The sequence below is a fragment of the Sciurus vulgaris genome (genome assembly GCF_902686455.1).
Source record: "Sciurus vulgaris genome assembly, chromosome: 8".
Taxonomy (NCBI): domain Eukaryota; kingdom Metazoa; phylum Chordata; class Mammalia; order Rodentia; family Sciuridae; genus Sciurus; species Sciurus vulgaris.
This window is the reverse complement of record NC_136468.1, coordinates 32,478,316-32,500,248: the sequence shown is the minus strand read 5'-3', so window position 1 is coordinate 32,500,248 and position 21,933 is coordinate 32,478,316. Positions and strand designations below refer to the sequence as shown.

Below are 21,933 nucleotides of genomic sequence, written 5' to 3'. Positions count from 1 at the left end.
AAATGTGCATGTGCTTTATTGAACACTGGCATTTTTGCTAGATAATGCTTAAAAGAAAAGTCTTGAAAAATTAAGACCATTTTCTCTTTAGAGAAAGTTCCAACCAGCTGTGACTCACACAGTTCACCATGAAATGACAATAATTTTTTGTTTGAAGGGAGCTTCCCCAGCATCAGCTAATGTGGTACAGTTATTTAACCTAGTAGGACTATAACTGTATCTAGAAGTCTGTAGCCTAGAGAGTGTAGCTTACCCTGGCCACATACTCATCCAAAGAAGCAAAGTCTTCATTTTCTAGAACACTGTTCAGACACTTTCAAATTTGCATTAATATCTTAAATTACAATAAAATTCATATAATTTATTATTAACTTTTAGAACTGACAGTCACTGTTTACTGCCTATACTGTATGAACTTTTGAAATGCTTTTTTTAGAAAGTTAACTAAAAATTAGCCAATGTCTATGTGCTAGTCACTATGCTAGAAAAATTGACATATGGTTGATACTTATAACTTGCCTGTGAGAAAAGTGTCCAAACCAAGTTATTCTTCATTTCCTAAGTGCAGCTATAGCAGCCTACACTAAGAACTTGATATTTCTGCAATGACAGTCTGGGTTACTCTCTCCTTCTTCTAACTCTGTACTCCCTTGGCCCTCCAGCTGAGCTCTCTCTTTGTAAGTCTTTGGCCATTTCTTCTCTTCTCTTCATGGTCACCTTATTTCTGGCTATTCTCTAAGTGCCTATATTCCCTAAGAGCACTCTCCAAATTTCAACCACCACGTGTAGTTGATGATTCCTAAGTCTTCATCTAAAATTCAGAGCACCGTGCCAGGCTTCAGCCTTGCCTATGCAAACGCTTACTGAGCACTTCCAACACCCACCTCAAACTCACCATGGAAAAAATGGACTCACTGTTTTCCCCAATGAAGTGGCTACTGCTGTTACATTCAGAAACTCTAGACAGCTTCTCTCAGCTTCTATTCTGTCGGTTACAAGCGTAATCAATCACTCTGTCATCTCCTAAGGTTGAAATATGGCCTTTGCCCCCAGCCTTTCCTTTCTTTGGTCATCTACATTCTACCAAGAGTCAACTAAGCACTGTGACCCCTAAGGGAATCCTCATATTGTTTCTACTCTCTACACTTACACTGATAGACCGTTTTCTGGTCAGAGAATCAGGACTCTTACCTGAATAATGCTAAATCTTCCTCACTGTTTTTTCTGAAGCAATATTTTGCCCCTGAAATCCATCCTGACCACAGTTGTCAGATGAAAACTAAAAAAACGATGAACTGAGCTTGTGATTCTTGTGTTTAAAATCTTGAATAGCTTCCCACTAACTCTGGAATAACATCTAAAATATTAATGGTGTCTTAGCCTTCCAGCAGGAAACTTGCTACTCTCCGAAGAGCAATACTGAGGAGAAACTGAAAACTGTAGAGAAGTTGGCAGTGTCAGACAAACAGACTGTGAGGCATCTGAAGTCCAGCAATATCCTAAGGTTTTCAGCACCCCTGGTCCTAAGAGAAGTATGTAGAAAGAATGGTGTAGCCAGAACTTAATAAGAAAGAGGTTTCACTGGAAAAGGAGCTTGAAGGGAACGTAACTTAGCCAAATTACAGGCCTGCAGAGAGGGAGCCTGGGAGATAAGAACCCCAAATCTCCTCGCAGGCACCAATCTTCTTCCAGTGCCTCCCATTGGTCCTCTTCAACTTGGAGAGAGAGTCAAATTATAAAAGCCAACCTTCTGAGAACAGCAAGGAGGGAAGATCTGGACAGGAAAATGGTGTCTATTTAGCACAATAAACTATTCAAGGTTCTCTGAGAATGGCCCTGCCTAACGTGTCCTTCTCTTTCCTTTTTCTAGTTTGGATGTCATGTTACATGTGATATTACACTGATGATAGCTCCCTAAACACCTATACTATTTTCTGTAATATACCTTTATTTTTACTGTTTTATTTGCCTGGAATGCCCTTTATCAGCTCTTTCTACCTTAGTGATTTTCAACCAAGAGAGATTTTTCTTTGGTAATATTGGCAATACTTAAGGCATTTTGCATCTGTCACAACCTGGGAAGAAGATCTACTCCTAGTATCTATAGGTCGAAGCCAAGGATGCTATTAAATATTGTACTAATGTGCACAACGAAGAATCATGCAGCCAATGTGTTAATAGTGCCAAGGTTGAGAGACCTGCCTGTATTCTCCTTGCTAAGTCAGCCCCTTCTGTCTATTAGACTCAACACCACTACTATTTCCTAGGGATTATCACAATTCCTCAGGATATTTTTTTTTAATATCTAGTTTTTTTTTTTTAAGTATCATATTGCTTACTCTTTTTCTTTCATCTGCAAATCAAAGTCATATTTCACCAACAAATGGGACAAATGAGTTCACACTGACATTAGCATTGCTATTTGGTTGGACCATGCAGACCTCCCTCAGAAGGTCTCCCATTCATTTTGCCAGGGGGTATCTCCCATATTCTTTGGAGTAGTGTTTCCACACCCTGTTGCTGCCTCCTGTTTCATCCCACCGTAGGAAAGACACCTGAGGAACAATCTATACTAATGTGGCTGCTGCTGTGACAGATGTCTTCATTGCCCAGGTGCCTCCCATAGCTGCCTAGTTCTCAAGGTGCCCAAAGTTCTTGCTTTCCATCAGTTCCACCTGGACTGGAATTAGATAGAGAACAGTGAGAATGTAGCTTTCAGTATCTTTTCCTAAAATTAGAGGACATTAGACACTGGGCAGTCTCTAAGTCATTTGCTATCTTTAAATTTACATGAGAGTCACAGGACACCAGTGGAATATGTGATGAGGAGAGAACAGAGTAGAGCAGTCAGTGATGGCAATGGAGAAATTGTATTAATCAGTGTTATCTGTCGGAATAGAACCAATAGAATGTGCATGTAATCATGCAAGCATCTTTATTAGATAGGCTTATGCATCAGAAGCTGGATATTCCCACAATGGTTGTCTGTAAGCTGGTGAGCTGGGGAAACCAGTAGCTGCTCAGTTCAAGAAGCTGGGTGCCTAGGAATGGCAGGGCTCAGTGACACACCCGAAGTCCAAGGCTGAATACCTGGAATGTCCCTGGAGAGTCACTGATGTGAGTTCTTGTTCAAAAGCTGAAGAAACTGGAGTCTGATGTCCCATGTGATGGTAACAACAAAACTCCACCCACTCAAGATGAATCAAGCTTTGAACTTGGTTGAGTTCCTCTGAGCCTCCCCCTTCTGCTTTTTGTTCCATCTGGGTTCCTGTCTTATTGGATGGTGCCACCCACATTCAGAGTAGGTCTCCCCTCTCTGTTTACTGACCCACATGCCAGTTATCTCTGGAAACAGCTTCACAAACCCACCCAGGAGTGTGCCTTACCAATTTTGTAGGCATTCTCAATCCACTCAAGTGGATAACCAAGATTAATCATCACAGAAGATGAGAAGGGGGTGTGGGACAAATAAATTAAGAAGGAAATTATAAAGTACAGTTTTAGTTATGATGAGATTCTGTTTTTTAATTTTTAATTTTGAAGTAGTTCTAGATTAATGGGAAAATTACAAAATAATAAAATTTCTCATATATCCTTCATCGAACTTCAAGGTTAACATCTTACATAACCATAGTGCATTTACCAAAACTAAGAAATTATCATTGAAACAAAATATTCAGCAACTTGTAAACAATATGCAAACTTTCTCATTTTTAAAAACTTATGTCCTTTTTCTGTTTCAGAAGCAAATCTAATACCCCTGTTACATATAGCTTTTGATCTCTCTGTAGTCTCCTCCAATCTCTGATTGATTCCTTAATCATTCTGTTCCTTCATTACCTTGACATTTTTCAATAGTACCAGTCATGTATTTTGTAGAATTTTCCTCCATAAGGACTTATTTGATGTTTTCTTTATTTTCTTTCTTTTTTGTGATGCTGGGGATTGAACCTAGGGCCTCATGCATGCTAGGTAGGCACTCAACCACTGAGCTATGGCCCCAACCTTATCTGATGTTTTCTAATAATAGTATAGATTTTGAAAGGAATGTCATAGAAACGATATGCCCTTCTCAGTTCATACTATCAGGAAGAATGTGATGTCTGTTTTCTTTTTTCTTTCTTTCTTTTTTTTTTTTTTTTCACTAGTGATGTTAACCTTTATCTCTTGGAAAAGATGATGTCTGCTGAGTTTCTCCACTGTGGAATTACTGTTTTTCCACCTTGTGATTAATACATATCTTAGAGATGATACCTTGAGACTGTGTAAATATCCTGCTTCTCAAACTTTGGCCCAGTAATTTCACTATCCAGAAATAGATCTTGTCTGCAATAATTATTATAATTATTATTCTGTTCATCTAATGGTGATTTCCTATTTCTCTCAGTCCTTCAATATTTAGCTGGAATTCTTCTATAAGAAAGAGCTCTTTCTATCAATGTGGTATGTCTGGGTTACTTTTATTGAAAAAATAGAAAAAGTCTCATATGAGAAACTTCTTGTCTTAAAGCTTACTTTTATACTAAATTTATACTAATGCCATTTATCAAAATTGAAGCCATAAAAACCCTGGGAGGCTTTCCTTGCTGAATGTCTCAGTAACTTTATTCTTGCCTTTATCAAATAATTCACTTATTTTTTATCCATACACTTATTTATGGATCTATTCCTTTGATCTTTCTGATTATTTATTAAACATCTGTATTAAGAACTGTTTTAGGCACTAAGAATATAACTGGTTTTTTTATTTTTTTATTTTTTTATTTTTTTATTGTAAACAAATGGGATACATGTTGTTTCTCTGTTTGTACATGGCGTAAAGGCATACCATTTGTGTAATCATAAATTTACATAGAGTAATGTTGTTTGATTCATTCTGTTATTTTTTCCCTTCCCCCCACCCCTTCCACCCCTCTTTATCCTCTATACAGTAGTTCCTTCCTCCATACTTGCCCCCCTCCCTAACCCTAACTCTAACCCTAACACTAACCCTTCCCTCCCCCCCATTATGTGTCATCCTCCACTTATTAGTGATATCATTCGTCCTTTGGCTTTTTGAGATTGGCTTATCTCACTTAGCATGATATTCTCCAATTTCATCCATTTGCCTGCAAATGCCATAATTTTATCATTCTTTATGGCTGAGTAATATTCCATTGTATATATATACCACAGTTTCTTTATCCACTCATCAATTGAAGGGCATCTAGGTTGGTTCCACAGTCTGGCTATTGTGAATTGAGCAGCTATGAACATTGATGTGGCTGTATCTCTGTAGTATGCAGATTTTAAGTCCTTTGGGTATAGGCCAAGGAGTGGGATAGCTGGGTCAAATGGAGGGTCCATTCCAAGTTTTCTAAGGAATCTCCACACTGCTTTCCAGAGTGGCTGCACTAATTTGCAGCCCCACCAGCAGTGTATGAGTGTACCTTTCTCCCCACATCCTCGCCAACACCTGTTGTTGCTCCTATTCTTGATAATCGCCATTCTAATTGGGGTGAGATGGAATCTTAGGGTGGTTTTGATTTGCATTTCTCTTATTACTAGAGATGTTGAACATTTTTCCATATGTTTGTTGATTGCTTGTAGATCTTCTTCTGTGAGGTGTCTATTCATTTCCTTAGCCCATTTGTTGACTGGATTATTTGAATTCTTGGAGTAGAGTTTTTTGAGTTCTTTATAGATTCTGAAGATTAGTGCTCTATCTGAAGTATGATTGGCAAAGATATTCTCCCACTCTGTAGGCTCTTTCTTCGCATTGCTGATAGTTTCCTTTGCTGAGAGAAAGCTTTTTAGTTTGAATCTATCCCAGTGGTTGATTCTAGCTTTTATTTCTTGTGCTATGGGAGTCCTGTTAAGGAAGTCTGGTCCTAGACCAACAAGGTGAAGATTTGGACCTACTTTTTCTTCTGTAATCTGCAGGGTCTCTGGTCTGATTCCAAGGTCCTTAATCCATATTGAGTTTAGTTTCGTGCATGGTGAGAGATATGGGTTTAGTTTCATTCTGTTGCATATGGATTTCCAATTCTCCCAGCACCATTTGTTGAAGAGGCTATCTTTTCTCCATTGCATATTTTTGACCCCTTTGTCTAGTATGAGAAAATTGTATTTATTTGGGTTTGTGTCCGTGTCCTCTATTCTGTATCATTGATCTACCTTTCTATTTTGCTACCAATACCATGCCGTTTTTGTTACTATTGCTTTGTAGTAGAGTTGAAGATCTGGTATTGCAATCCCCCCTGTTTCACTCTTCCTGCTAAGGATTGCTTTAGCTATTCTGGGTTTCTTATTCTTCCAGATGAATTTCATAATTGCTTGCTCTATTTCTGTAAGGTACGTCATTGGGATTTTAATTGGAATTGCATTGAATTTGTATAGCACTTTAGGTAGTATGGCCATTTTGACAATATTAATTCTTCCTATCCAAGAACATGGAAGATCTTTCCATCTTCTAAGGTGTTCTTTAATTTCTTTCTTTAGTGTTGTATAGTTCTCATTGTAGAGGTCTTTCACCTCTTTTGTGAGATTGATTCCCAAGTATTTTATTTTTTTCGAGACTATTGTGAATGGGGTATTTTTCCTAATTTCTCTTTCTGAAGATTCATCACTTATGTATAAAAATGCGTTGGATTTATGAGCATTGATCTTGTAACCTGCTACTTTACTGAAATCACTTATGAGTTCTAAGAGTTTTCTGGTGGAATTTCCAGGTTCCTCTAAATATATAATCATGTCATCAGCAAAGAGGGATAGTTTGAGTTCTTCTTTTCCAATTTGTATCCCTTTAATTTCTTTGGTTTGTCTAATTGCTCTGGCCAGAGTCTCAAGAACGATGTTGAATAGAAGTGGTGAAAGAGGGCATCCCTGCCTTGTTCCAGTTTTTAGGGGGAATGCTTTCAGTTTTTCACCATTTAGAATGATATTAGCCATGGGCTTAGCATAAATGGCCTTTACAATGTTAAGGAATGTTCCCACTATCCCTATTTTTTCTAGTGTTTTGAGCATGAAGGGGTGCTGTATTTTATCAAATGCTTTTTCTGCATCTATTGAAATAATCATGTGATTCTTGACTTTAAGTCTATTAATATGGTGAATTACGTTTATTGATTTCCTGATGTTGAACCAACCTTGCATCCCTGGGATGAAACCCACTTGATCATGGTGCACTATTTTTTAATATGTTTTTGTATGCGATTTGCTAAAATTTTGTTGAGAATTTTTGCGTCGATGTTCATTAAGGATATTGGTCTGAAATTTTCTTTCCTTGATGAGTCTCTGTCTGGTTTAGGTATCAGTGTGATATTGGCTTCATAGAATGAGTTTGGGAGGATTCCCTCCTCTTCTATTTTATGGAATACTTTGAGAAGTATTGGAATGAGCTCTTCTTTAAAGGTTTTGTAGAACTCGGCTGAGAACCCATCTGGTCCCGGACTTTTCTTTGTTGGTAGGCTTTTGATGACTTCTTCTATTTCAGTACTTGAAATTGGTCTATTTAAATTGTTTATGTCCTCCTCGTTCAGTTTAGGCAATTCATATGTCTCTAGAAACCTGTTGATGCCTTCGAAATTTTCTATTTTGTTGGAGTATAGATTTTCAAAATAGCTTCTAATTATGTTTTGTATTTCAATCCTGTCTGTTGTGATATTTCCTTGTTCATTCCGAATTTTAGTGATTTGGGTTTTCTCTCGTCTTCTCTTTGTTAGTGTGGCTAAAGGTTTATCAATTTTGTTTATTTTTTCGAAGAACCAACTATTTATTTTGTCAATTTTTTGTATTGTTTCTTTTGTTTCAATTTCATTGATTTCAGCTCTGAGTTTAACTATTTCCTGTCTTCCACTACTTTTGGTGCTGTTCTGTTCTTCTTTTTCTAGGGCTTTGAGCTGTAGTGTTAGGTCGTTTATTTGTTGAGTTTTACTTCTTTTATTAAATGCGCTCCATGAAATAAATTTCCCTCTAAGTACTGCTTTCATAGTGTCCCAGAGATTTTGATATGATGTTTCTTTGTTCTCATTTACCTCTAAGAATTTTTTAATTTCCTTCCTAATATCTTCTGTTATCCATTCATCATATAATAGCATAATGTTTAATCTCCGTTTGTTGGGATAGTTTCTGTGTTTTACTCTTTCATTTATTTCTAACTTCAATCCATTATGATCTGATAGAATACATGGTAGTGTCTCTATCTTCTTGTATTTGCTAATATTAGCTTTGTGGCATAATATATGGTCTATTTTAGAGAAGGATCCATGTGCTGCTGAGAAGAAAGTGTATTCGCTCTTGGTTGGATGGTATATTCTATAAATGTCTGTTAAGTCTAAATTATTGATTGTGTTATTGAGATCTATGGTTTCTTTGTTCAATTTTTGTCTTGAAGATCTGTCCAGTGGTGAGAGAGGAGTGTTAAAAATCACCTAGTATTATTGTGTTATGGTCTATTTGGTTTCTGAAATTGAGAAGGATTTGATTGCCATACATGGATGAGCCACTGTTTGGGGCATAGATGTTTATGATTGTTATATCTTGCTGATTTATGCTTCCCTTAAGCAGTATGAAATGACCTTCTTTATCCCTTCTGACTAACTTTGGCTTGAAGTCCACATTATCGGAAATGAGGATGGATATTCCAGCTTTTTTGCTGAGTCCATGTGCATGGTATGTTTTTCCCCATCCTTTCACCTTTAGTCTATGGGTATCTTTTTCTATGAGGTGAGTCTCTTGCAGGCAACATATTGTTGGATCTTTCTTTTTAATCCAGTCTGCCAGTCTATGTCTTTTGATTGATGAATTCAGGCCATTAACATTCAGGGTTATTATAAAGAAATGATTTGGTTTCCCGGTCATTTGGTTCATTTTTAAAATTTTGTTTATTTATTTGTTTGACACAACTTGTTTCCTCCTTTATTTGACAATTCCTTTAGGATAATTCCTCCCTTTGCTGATTTGCTTCTTTGTTTTTCATCTCTTCCTCATGGAATATTTTGTTGAGAATGTTCTGTAATGCTGGCTTTCTTTTTGTAAATTCTTTTAGCTTTTGTTTATCATGGAAGGATTTTATTTCATCGTCAAATTTGAAGGTAAGTTTTGCTGGGTATAAGATTCTTGGTTGGCATTCATTTTCTTTCTGGGCTTGAAAAATGTTGTTCCAGGCCCTTCTAGCTTTTAGGGTCTGGATTGAAAAATCTGCTGATATGCGTATTGGTTTCCTCCTGAATGTAATTTGGTTCTTTTCTCTCACAGCCTTTAAAATTCTGTCTTTATTTTGTATGTTAGGTATTTTCATTATAATGTGCCTTGGTGTGAGTCTGTTGTAATTTTGTGTATTTGGAGTCCTATAAGCCTCTTGAACTTGATTTTCCATTTCATTCTTCAGATTTGGGAAATTTTCTGATATTATTTCATTGAATAAATTGTTCATTCCTTTGGCTTGTTTCTCTAGACCTTCCTCAATCCCAATAATTCTTAAATTTGGCCTTTTCATGATATCCCATAGTTCTTGTAGATTCTGTTCATGATTTCTTACCATCTTCTCTGTTTGTTCAACTTTGTTTTCAAGGTTAAATATTTTGTCTTCAATGTCTGAGGTTCTGTCTTCCAGGTGTTCTATCCTATTGGATATGCTTTTTATGGAGTTCTTAATTTGGTTTATTGTTTCCTTCATGTCAAGGATTTCTGTTGGTTTTTTTTCAATATCTCTAACTCTTTATTGAAATGATCTTTTGCTTCCTGTATTTGCTCTTTTAACTGTCGATTGGTGCGATCATTCAATGCTTGCATTTGCTCTTTCATCTCATCGTTTGCTTCTCTGATCATTTTAATTATGTACATTCTGAACTCCTTTTCTGTCATTTCTTCTGCCATGTTGTCATTGGGTTTTATTGATGTAACATCTAGATTTGTTTGCAGCATTTTCTTTCCTTGTTTTCTCATATTGTTCAGGTATCAGTGGACCGCTGAGATATTGCAGATTTCCTCTATTGACTTACAATGTCCCTGAAGATTTCTATATATATCCCCCCTTAGCCTTCAGTAGGCTGAAGTCATGGAGGAAGTTGATAATGCGGTGCTTCACAAGGAAGCTGCCTCTCTAGGAGTGGTGGCCTTCAGGTGGGGTATAATCCCTGCTAGTGGGCAGAGGTGCCTCCACTTGTTAACCAATGGTCATCCAAAGGGGACCTAGGCTGCGGGCTGAGGCAAGGCCTGTTTGGGCCTGAGTCTCTGGTTTTACCGTCCTTGTGGGGAAACCTCACCCAGCAGGGAAGACTCACCCGGTGGGGAGGTCTCGCTGGTCAGTTCCCTCCTAGAGGTTCCCCTCAATTTACAGCTACCGCCTGGGCTGGGCTGCCTTCCTCTGCAAAGTTCCCAGGGGCCCGGCCCTACCTCCTGGGCCTGGGAGCCTCACCCTTCGCAGATGAATCTCCTTAGGCTGCCCCTCCTCAGAGAATTTGCCCACAGGCCTGGAACTTTTGCTCCGCCCTAAGCCTGTCTCTGTGCGGCTCTTCCACCCAGAAGCCTCCTAGATCCTGGGACCCTGCTCTGCACCTAATCGCCTGGCTGTGTGGCCCCTCCTCTGAGCAGCCACCTGTGGCCCCGAAAAATCGCTCTGAGTCCCAGAGACCCGCCACAGGCCTCTTCCTCCAGACAGCCGCCCAGTATTCCGGTGCAGTCACTAGGAGTCCAAGAAACTCACTTCGTGCCTCCTCCTCTCACCAACCACCCGTAGCCCGGGGCAATCAATCACTCCGAGTCGAAGTGACCCTCCCCGTTCCTCCTCCTTCTCCAGATAACCCCCCGGGTGTTCAGGAGCAGTCCCTCTGAGTGGCTCTGAATCCACGTGACCCGCTGCACGGGTCCTCTGGGCAACCACCCGGAGCTCTGGTGCGGCCACTCAAGACCAAGTGTCCCACCACGCTCCTCCTCCAGGCAGCCCCCCTGTGTTCAGGAGCTGTCACTTTAAGACCAAACAACTCACCACTCACCTTCTCCTCTGAGCAGCCGCCTGGAGCGCTAATGCAGTCACTGCGAGTCCAAACGGCCCGCCGCGCTTCTCCTCCTCCTCGTCCTACTCCTCCGGGCAGGCCCCGGGGTTCAGAAGTGGTCAGAGTCCAAACAGCTCGCCATGCAGCCCCTTCTCTGGCAACCGCCTGTAGCTCTGGTGTAGTCACCCGAATCCAAGCGGCCGCGCTCCTCTTCCTCCTCCTCGTCCTCAGGGCAGGCCCCGGGGTTCAGAAGCGTCGTTCTGAGTCCAAACAGCTCGCCGCGCGGCTTCTCCTCTGGCAACCGCCTGTAGCTCTGGTGCAGTCACTCCGAATCCAAGTGGCCACGCTCCTCCTCCTCCTCCTCAGGGCAGGCCCCGGTGTCCTGAGTTCACACAGCTCTCCTCGCCACTCCTCCCCTGGGCAGCCGCCGGAGCCCCAGTGGTTGCTCCGAGTCCCAGCGCTGTGCCGAGCGGCCTCCTTTACGGCGCTCCCAGCTGTCCGAGTTCACTGCTCCAGCGGGGGGAGGGGTGTCTCGCCGGCAGCTCTACTTCACAAAGTTTCCTGCGTTCCGGGACCACCGTGCCATCCGGGATGCCTCCCCAGGGGGTGAGAGTCACCCGGCTGCTTTGAGTTGGTCCCAAGCGTCTCAATATCTCCTCTTTTGAATCCTGAGTCCTGGAGCAACATGAAATGCAGCCACCCTCTAGGCCGCCATCTTGAAACCTCCAAGAATATAACTGTTAACAATACAGACCAAAAAAAAAAAAAATAATAACCCTGATCTTGGGGAGCTTAGATAGTTATATGGAGGTAAAGGAAAAAGAGATCACTAGATAAAATATGATAGTTGAGATGACAAAAAAAAGTACTACAAAGAAAAATAAAGTAAGGTGAGAAAACATTGGGAGGTTGAGTTTTAGATGAGATGAGTGAAGGAGATTCCACCAAGACAGAGACTTTTGAGTATAGCCTAGAAGATGGCCTCCTATATTGGTGACTGGGGTAAAACCACAGACACAGAGAAAGGGAATAATAGTCATACAGTAAAAAGAGGGTCTTTTGCTGGCATGAAGAACATGAGTCCCAGGAGACTGGAGTAAAATGAGTGGAGTTGGGAGGTGAGGATCTAGATGTACTGGTAATGGGAGATTCAATAGTGGGGGGTCCTGGGGTCCTTTATAAGGACTATGGCTTTTATTCTTGGTGACACTGAGGGTTATCGAAGGGTTCTGAGAGAAGGGTAATATGAGTCCATTTACATTTTTTACAGGATGGCTATGGCTGCTATATTGAAATAAGTACCCAATGAGCAAGTACCAAAGAACAAAGACTAGTTACTGCAATAATGGGGTACTGAGATGAGGAGGACTTGGACTTGTGGAGTGGCAATGAAATGTGAAATATAGCTAGGAGATACATGAAGGATGGAAACAACCAATAATAATAGCTAACACATAACCTTACTATGTGCCAAGCACCATTCTGAGTGCTTACATATTTATTTATGTGCATTCTCTGCATGATGAGCCTGGAAACACAGAGAGGCTAAGAAACTTATCTAAGGCCTCATGGCTAATTAATAAAGCAACCAAGATTCACACCCAGGCAGCTGACTTCAAATTTCCGATTTATCAATCATATCAATAGAACCCTTCCAAATAAGTCTAAACTTGTAGCCTAATCTAATAAGTATTTTTAAAGAATACATAAATTCTCAGTAATACATGTAGATCACTATTGCTTTGGAGAGTGAATAATTTGAAGTTTTATGAACCCTGACACATTTATGTAAATGACATAAATATTCAAAACAGAAATTGCTTCAAATTTGGTGGGGATGTTGTAGACTTGTCAATGACCTTAGAGGGAACAGAAAAGGGCACCTGCTCAAATCAGGATTACTAGTCACATTACAGCTTTGTAATTTTAGTGTTTAATGAGAGTGATCAAAATATCTATAATTGATAATGAAACGGCCACGAGTCTCTCTCATCAGTAAGATTGAAACATGAATTTAAAACTGTCTTGGACTGTGTGATATTGAAAGTGAAGTGAGAGCCACTATTTGGGTAACACTAAGTTTAGTAACTGGGGCTCTAGCTCATCTCAAACAGACGGGTGCTGGTGTTGCAAAGCAGAGGGATTCTTTTCTAGCTTTAAATGTTTGTAGGATTAGCAGTCCCTAAAACCAGGATGCTGTTTTTAGTACTTGGCACACTGAGAACTACAGAAATGGCTGTTATTGTAAAGCATTCAATCATATCAGGTGAACTTTGTGGTATGATAATTGCAAAACACCTGGGAAGAGAAAAAAAAAAAAAACCTTTTCTTTCTTTGATTAGCTATTTTTAATTTGCTTGTCATTAATTCTTTTCCTTGCTGGTGACACTGGATAGTTTGGGAGGACTAATTTTTGATAAAATAAAGGTCATGAATATGTCTACAGATACAAAAAGAAAAGAACAGTTCCCTAAGAGATAATGTCAGATGTTTGTCACTGTAACTATTCCAATGACCAGAAAAACGTTTCTTTTTTAGGTACTTTCTTATAGTTTATCAATAATTCAAATTCAAATGTCTACTCTTCTTAACAATTAATGATACTACTATGGCTTTAGTTTTTCTGATCTATGCACACTTTGCTAATGCTCATAATTAGTATTATATTTTTTTGCTTTTATTAATGAAATATGTCTCAAAAGAAGAGTGATTTTTACTTTTGCTTCTGACAATAGTTAATGAATACCAATTAATACAGTTTATCACAGATTAAGTTTGTAGAAGATGTGCTGGGACCAAAATTTTTTTTTGACTGTTTTATCGTTCACTTTATTTATTTATTTATTTATTTATTGTAAACAAATGGGATACATGTTGTTTCTCTGTACATGGCGTAAAGGTATACCATTTGTGTAATCATAAATTTACATAGAGTAATGTTGTTTGATTCATTCTGTTATTTTTTCCCTTCCCCCCACCCCTTCCACCCCTCTTTTCCCTCTATACAGTCCTTCCTTCCTCCATTCTTGCCCCCCTCCCTAACCCTAACTCTAACCCTAACACTAACCCCTCCCTCCCCCTTTATGTGTCCTCATCCACTTATTAGCGATATCATTCGACCTTTGGTTTTTTGAGATTGGCTTATCTCACTTAGCATGATATTCTCCAATTTCATCCATTTGCCTGCAAATGCCATAATTTTATCATTCTTTATGGCTGAGTAATATTCCATTGTATATATATACCACAGTTTCTTTATCCATTCATCAATTGAAGGAAGAGGAGGGAACCCTCCCAAACTCATTCTATGAAGCCAATATCACACTGATACCTAAACCAGACAGAGTCACATCGAGGAAAGAAAATTTCAGACCAATATCCTTAATGAACATCGACGCAAAAATTCTCAACAAAATTTTAGCAAATCACATACAAAAACATATTAAAAAGATAGTGCACCATGATCAAGTGGGTTTCATCCCAGGGATGCAAGGTTGGTTCAACATCAGGAAATCAATAAATGTAATTCACCATATCAATAGACTTAAGGTCAAAAATGTTTTAAATGAGCATTCCCTGTCTCCCAGTTATCTCTTGGAAGTATCCCAGGGTATGAATGTCATTATAATTTTGTATATGAGTACTAGTCCTTTCAAAAGAGTTTTGTGTCAAGTAAGAAAAATTGCAGTCTATGTATAAATATAGACACTATACTATTTGTATTTAAGCATTCAAAGCTAATACAAGATCAGTGTTTATTAAAAATGATTATTTGACTGATAATGACATGCCAGGTTAGGTTCATCAAGTGTAACAAATGTACCGTTGTGCTGAGGGACGTTGAAACTGGGGGACCTGGTGCATGTTGGGGACAATGGGGTATATGGGAATTTTCTATGCCTTCTGCTCAGTTTTGCTGTGAATTTAAAATTGCTCTTAAAAAATAAAAGCTATAAAATTATTGCAAAGTTGAATAGGAGAAGTTCATCATTAGATAAATCAGCTAATCCAAACTCCTTTGATGATACTCCACTTAATGATGTGGCCCACCTCCTCCAGCCATGCCCCACCTGCCTATAGTTACCATTCAGACCATTGAAACTAGGATGAACTGATTAGGTTACAACTCTTACACTTTGATCCTTTAAATTCTGAATATTCCTATAGAAACACAGGAGATTTTGGGGGACATCTCACATCCAAACTGTAACAGTGGAATATATATCACATATGTAAATATATCATATATATGATATATTGTCGTCTTTTATTTCTTTGTGGACTTTGCATAGTTTGGTAGATTTCATTCCCCAGTACTTCCCCATACTCTCCCCTCCTCCCATACTCTCAATCCCTGTCCTCCACTCTACTGGTGTAATAGCAATTTTTGTGAGTTCTCATTTAACTGCTTAATTTGTTACTCAGTGCTAGAGCTGAATAGAGATGATATTTCTGGTGTCACATGTCACCACAATTATGTCATCTCCCACTCTTCTGAATTCTAAAGATGTACTTTGGAGGAAAGAGCTCATAGAGAAGTCATTGGGCTGTGTGTGTCAAGTAACAACAGGGAAACAGGAGGCAGAAATGTAGGACGGTTTCTTCTCTTGGCTTGGCTTTGACTTTTTGAAGCAAGTCCTTTGCTGTTCCTGAGTCAGTTCATCCTTTTGAACCTAGCCTCACATCCAGTCATCTCTTTGACAAGACCCAGTAATCTATCCTTATGTCTGAAATATGTACTAGCTGTATACTACCACTGCTGTATCTACATAAATTCTTCTGGCCCATTGCTGGAGTTATTGCTGTTCATTTCACCAGGATTCCTCTGTTCCCTTCAGTGTGCATGGGATGGGGTGACAACACAGTTTCATTCACAGGGTAGCACATTTGCTCTGAACCCTTTAGGAGAGGATTAGAAGTGAAACTGAGCCAGTCCGTGGCCTTTGATGCTGCTTACCTAGTGCTAAATCTCTTTCTGAATATTTTTGTCAAGTCACTAGCAATGTGATGATTTTTGCCTTATATGGAGAAAATGGTTCAATTTTATTGACTTTCAAAGCTTTTCAGAATCTAATTTAGAAAAATATTTTGGGTGTTCATTTAAACAACAAAAATCACTTTTATTCTGAATTCTCTGTACTTTAGCAGTGTTCTGTCAGTCACTTCAGCCCCTCATGAGATTTCTGAATGGAAGTGTTCAGGGCTTTATGAGAGTCCTTATTTTCCTACCGTTAGACCCTGAACTCTCATTTTTGAATTTGAGAAGTGTAGACATTCCTGAAACCAAAAGTATACTGCACTGACAGCCTTTTCCCAATTCCCAGTGCAAATGAGTGTAAATGATAGACTTCGGTATTCTTGTAGACTTCAAACAAGAATACAGTATTTAGGATGCTGCTAATGCAGAAGCGTGGGGTCTGCTGAAGTCTGAGCTTTATTTATATAGGATCTGGGCTGAGGTTTGTTCTTCCTCTATCTATTATTGAGGGAAAGAAACTTTGCTAAATAAATGAACAGGTTGATAAGACAGCAAATGTTAGAAAATATTTAATTGATGGACTGTTTCAAAACACTGTTGAGTCATTTTTTTAAAAAAAAACTACAACTTATTACGGAGTTGATAAAATCTTAGAGCAGAAGTGGATCTTAGAGACCAAAGACTCTAAATGCTTTATTTTACAAACGAAGAAATAAAGAAATTGAAACAAGGAAGAAAGATGCACTCAAGGCGACGATTCTATTAAGTGCACCATGTTTTTGGTGGCCTATTTTTTTCTCCAGAAGAGCTGAGTTCCTTTCATCTAGTCATGCCAGTAGCACACAATAGAGAAACTACAATGGTTTATTAAGTTAGAGTGAATTAATTTGAAAGAAATCAGTAATGTCTCCAAAATGAATATGATTTTCAAGCTAATTCACATGTCTATCTTTTTATTGGTTTTAACCACCATTTGTGGCCTTAGTCTGGGGATTTAGTTGATGACAGCTTATTAATCTGTAAATTCACAAGAGGAGGAAGGAATTAAACTTGTTTGCATCTTTTCTTTATAAGCTAAAAAACTGTATTTGAATTTATGATTGAACTTACAAATCTTTCTAAGAACAAATTTTGCTTAAAATAGAGATTTGTGGTGATTGGCTTTCATGTCTGAAAGCAATAATGCCCTTCAGTATGAAGACTGAATGCAAAGTTTTGAAACAGATTTAACACTGAATTACCACTAAATAACTGTGTGATGCAAATCACTGAGGGCTTCTGAATCTCTGTAATTTTAGTTGACTTTGAGGTATTTTAGTGCTATTTTTTGCAATGCAAAATTTGAAACAGTGAAGTTATTTGTGTTACTATATTTGCCATAAGTATTTCCTTTTATATCAAGCAATGACTGAAATATAAAAAAGACTTTCCAAAGTATTCCCAAATATTTTGAAGATTTCTAAGGGCAAGATTTTTTATGTTATCAAACCATTTTCATATTCTAAATATGAATGTTGACTTGATTGGAAGGTTGGGTGTGGATAGTGTAGACAGTACTTCACATTTAGACTCTAAGTTTTTGTGTTTCCTTTGCTTTACCATTTATGAATACCTAACTCACTAGAATCTTTTTATTCTTTTCAGATAAATATATTACCAGAAATACAGCAACAACTTTGCAGAAAGGAAGGATTATGTCAAATAATTAGAAGATTTCCAGGTAAACTTCAGTTTGCTTCTTGTGCATAAACTGATAACATGTGTCCTAAACAGACACCAACAGACAACCAGGTTTCAGAACAGCATCTTTAGCTCCTTTGTCTATCAGTTCTGCTATCTCCATATCTTCTAGAGTCCATAGGTTTTGTTGTTGGGAAGACCTCGATATTAAGGAATACCAGCATAGCAGTGATTATTTTTTCCCCAGTTTTTCCTTCTGATTTGCTAGATGTGTACTTCTTGTCCTCTTTTCTGCTCGTCTTTAAAATAATTGCTGCCTTGTTTTAAAAGCAATTATTTTAGTAGTTGTTTTATTCAAGGTTTTTAATAATTGTTTCTTCATGATTCATTCTAATCTTAAAATTATATTTTCTCCTTTCTCAAATCCCTAAAATGTATGTGTCTAAGAAAGGATACTGAATGAATAAATTCTGTGTCTTGACTATATTAGGAATTATAAAAATGACCTCCTCCAATTTCTGCACAGATTCCCTCAGTGGGAAAAAACATCAGAAGGTATATGAGTCTTTATAGATGAAATAAGCCCTCATGGACAAAATTATGTCCTGAATGGTGAAAGGGTTCCTCAGATTTCTTGTTTTTAAAATCCATTTAAGATTTAATAGTTTATGCCCCTAGAAGGTGTTTCACTACATAATTAGAATTTATATCTGCATATCTTTATTTCTGTTTTTTTTTAAATTAATTTGTGTCTTAGTGGTCAGAAAACTGATGATACATATTAACCTATCAGTCATTCCCTGAGGTTTCCTTCTCCACACCAAACCTAAACCTCTTTGGCATGTCCCGCAGTGAAGACTACAGTCTCCTACTGTCATTTATCAGGAGGTAAAATATAAATGAATTGGTAATTCAACTTTCAATTTAAGATGCATTTCTAAATAAATAGCTTTGTAAATTTAGTTCTGTAATTATTGTTTTATATGACAATTATAACTGACTACATATTTTTTTTTTTGGTAAGCTCTAACTGGGTCATTTTTAATTTTATAAAAATGTAATTTTCTGAGAAGTAAGGTAATTTACTTCCATTAATTTAATATTAATAAATACCCTGCATTCTTTTAGTTAAAGCAATCTGAAAAAAATTGTTTGCATTTGAACAGAGCCTTCAGTGGAATTTTAAAGTGTGTTTTTCTCTGTAGCTATTTATATTTCAAAATGGTTGGTTCAGAACATTAAATTTTTTAGCATTGTAGTTAGCAGAATGGAATCACAGAAGTGAAAACCTGTTTATGGTTTGAAGTGGATTATTGATTTTAAAAAATTCCACAAGCAAGTCTTATATAAGCCTATATTTTACATTTTGCTTCCATAAAATTAGGAAGTATTTTCTGTCTTCATTTGTTTTAAACATATTTCATTCTCAAGAACATCTATAAAGTCTAGACATGTGTAGTCCTTTTCCCAGTCTGTCTACTATGTTAATTTTCTATTTGTCTCTGTGACTAACAAGATAGTTTCATGGACTATACAGCCTTTTAAACGGAATTACTTCTACTATCATATTATCTTTCTCTAGCTGAAGATAATTTTTTTAGATGTGTAGCTTTAAAGGAATGTATTTGCAGCATTATTTTCTGATCTAAATTTTTAAATTTTGTTGTAGATGGCTACTATGATTACACAATATATAATATAAACTCAATATTCATAAAAATAAAAATATTTTTGTCTATTGCAAATGCTGAATATTTAATAATGAATTCAGATTAGGTATCAACATGTCAGTACCTAAGTATTTCGTATTGTTAAAAAAGAAAAATGATAAGACTAAACATTATACTATATAAACTAAACATTTTATTTATAGCCAAATGACCTATGCCACTTTAAATATATTTTATTTGGAGGTTGAGAAAACACAAATTTTGAAACCAGAGACATGATCCATCACCAATTAGCTGTGTGACTTAACTTCAATTGTTGGTTTTCTTTAATGTATAAAGTAGGAAAAATGAACCTTTTTCATATGTTTAATTTTTTTAAAATCAAGTAAATTCTATATGCATGTATATGAGTGTATATAATTTACTTTGCTCAAAAATGGTAATTGCATCATACTTGATCTGAAAAACCCAGCTGCGAACCTCACAGTACTTGATATTTTCTCTATTCTAGTGATTGCTTATCACAGAGATTTTATATTTTTGTCAAAAGCTGCAAAGGGTCTGAGATTTTACCCTGCTTCCAAGCTCACGAGTCATCCTGCCAGTTTTTTATAGGTGTGGTCAGAAGACATGAGATACCTAGGTCAGAGACAAATAATATTCTCAGTTACAGCAACAGCAATAGGCAAACTACCAGCACTTATACCCATTCACTGGCTAGGTGACACTTCAGTACTTCATGATTTTCCTTTCACTAGAGGAACCCCAAGCTTAGGGAGTATGGATCTTTTATAATAGGCAGTAAACATGCTTGCCTTTTGCCCAGATTTTTCTTAGATTGAGAAAAAACCCCACACTTTCCCTCTCCTCTGTAGTGAGATACCATCTCTATCTTTCAAAGCTGTCCACTACATAAATATCTGAAAAGATAGTTTAGAACAAAACTAGTCAGCACCTCTATTTATAAAATGTGCACAAATAAACTTTAGACTCTCATTTTATATAGAGGGAAATGAGGGGGGGAGGGGGTGGGGGTATGAAAGATGGTGGAATGAGATAGACATCATTACCGTATGAACATGTATGATTGCATAAATGGTGTGAATCCACATTGTGCACAATCATAGAAATGAATTGATGTACCCCATTTGTGTACAATGAATCAAAATGCAGTCTGTAAAAATTTTTAAAAATGTACACAAATATGAAAGAGGTATCGAGAATTGTCTCCAATGATTTCAGAGAATACTTGCCAAGTTCTAACTCCAAAGCGTAATCTAAGTTAAAACTTTGAGCTAGACTTAAAATCTAATTTTGCTTCAGTTTACTCATCCTTAAAAATACCTAGTGTGGCAGTGGACAATAATGCTGAGATCCCATGATTCCACTGTGCCTTTTCCCCATGGAGTCTTGCTGTTCCAGCCTTTACCTTCAGCAGTAAGCAAGGACTAAGATTCTGAGAAGTGAGAGATGAAATACTGGTGAATGTGGTTGGGACCCGTGCAAGTGAGGCAGGACAGTTTTGGCCAGAGGCAGAGGAGTGATTGGAGACAGCACTTAAGGATAACACAGTATGTTCTTTTCATAGCCAAACAGAGTGTACCTGACCTTAGACTTGTGACTCACATAGAAGGGCACACATCCATGGAAATTTTACTGACTAGTACCAAGACTTTATTTTTATGTAGCCATTTAAGGCTTTGCCTTTTGATTAAAAAAAAAAAAAAAAAAAAAAGTTTTCCAATATTTAGTTGACCCAAATTTATCACTAATGCTTCCTGATGCTTTTTATAAAGTTTGGTTCCTTTCTTTTTTTATATAAAAAATTGCAAATTGCTTTCCCATATTTGAACTACAATTACAAAACAAAACATAAGAAAAATATTTTACTTGGGTAGTAAGTTGTTGTTTTTTGTTCTTTTTAGTACAGCTTCGCCATCCAAGAAGTCCTGGTTAGGAGTGAGCCAAATTTTTGACCATAACTCATTCTTTCCAGTAGTTTTATCTTAGTTCTGAGCATTGACTTTCATGTGAGGTTTGAAATATATACCAAGATTTGTATTCATAGATAATATTTTGAACATTTTAGAATCTACATCTTCATTTGTTAAAACATGTGAATATATATAGAAAAAAGAATATACTAGATAAAGTTTAACTCTTTTTATATCTAAACAAGATGAGGCTTTACAAAATTCTAAACACTTGCTACCAAATGTAAACTATTATCATTGACATAATTTAAATTGTTTTTAATCATTGATCAATAAAAGTCACTTCTCTGAGATCCCACTGATGATTGTTTCTTTTCTCCTTTTTTGTACCGAGGATTGAAACCAAAGACTTTTTACCAGTGAAGTACATTTACAGTGCTCTTTATTTGTTTGTTTGTTTTGAGACAGGGTCTCATTATGTTGCTGAGGCTGGCTTTGACCTTGTGATCATCCTGCCTCAGCCTCCCAAGTTGCTGGAATTACACTCCTGTGCCACCTTGCCTGACTCTGATGAATGTTTCTAATATTCTAAGCAGAGAAGGCCAAAGTTCACTTGTTCTCTGTGCTCTCTGCTCCTGACATTCCACTCTGTTTTCTACGGGATTCCTGATGCTTCTCTCATTCCAAAGACTCTT

The 21,933-nt window shown here is 37.5% G+C and overlaps 1 protein-coding gene across 1 annotated transcript in view; it reads left to right on the top strand.

The window, feature by feature from the left end:
* The window catches only part of CPED1 (cadherin like and PC-esterase domain containing 1), a 273,570-nt gene that overhangs the window by 60,912 nt on the left and 190,725 nt on the right, over positions 1 to 21,933 (top strand). The window contains 1 exon segment of the mRNA XM_079152537.1: positions 17,599 to 17,674. Coding sequence (XP_079008663.1) covers positions 17,599 to 17,674 — 76 coding nt within the window.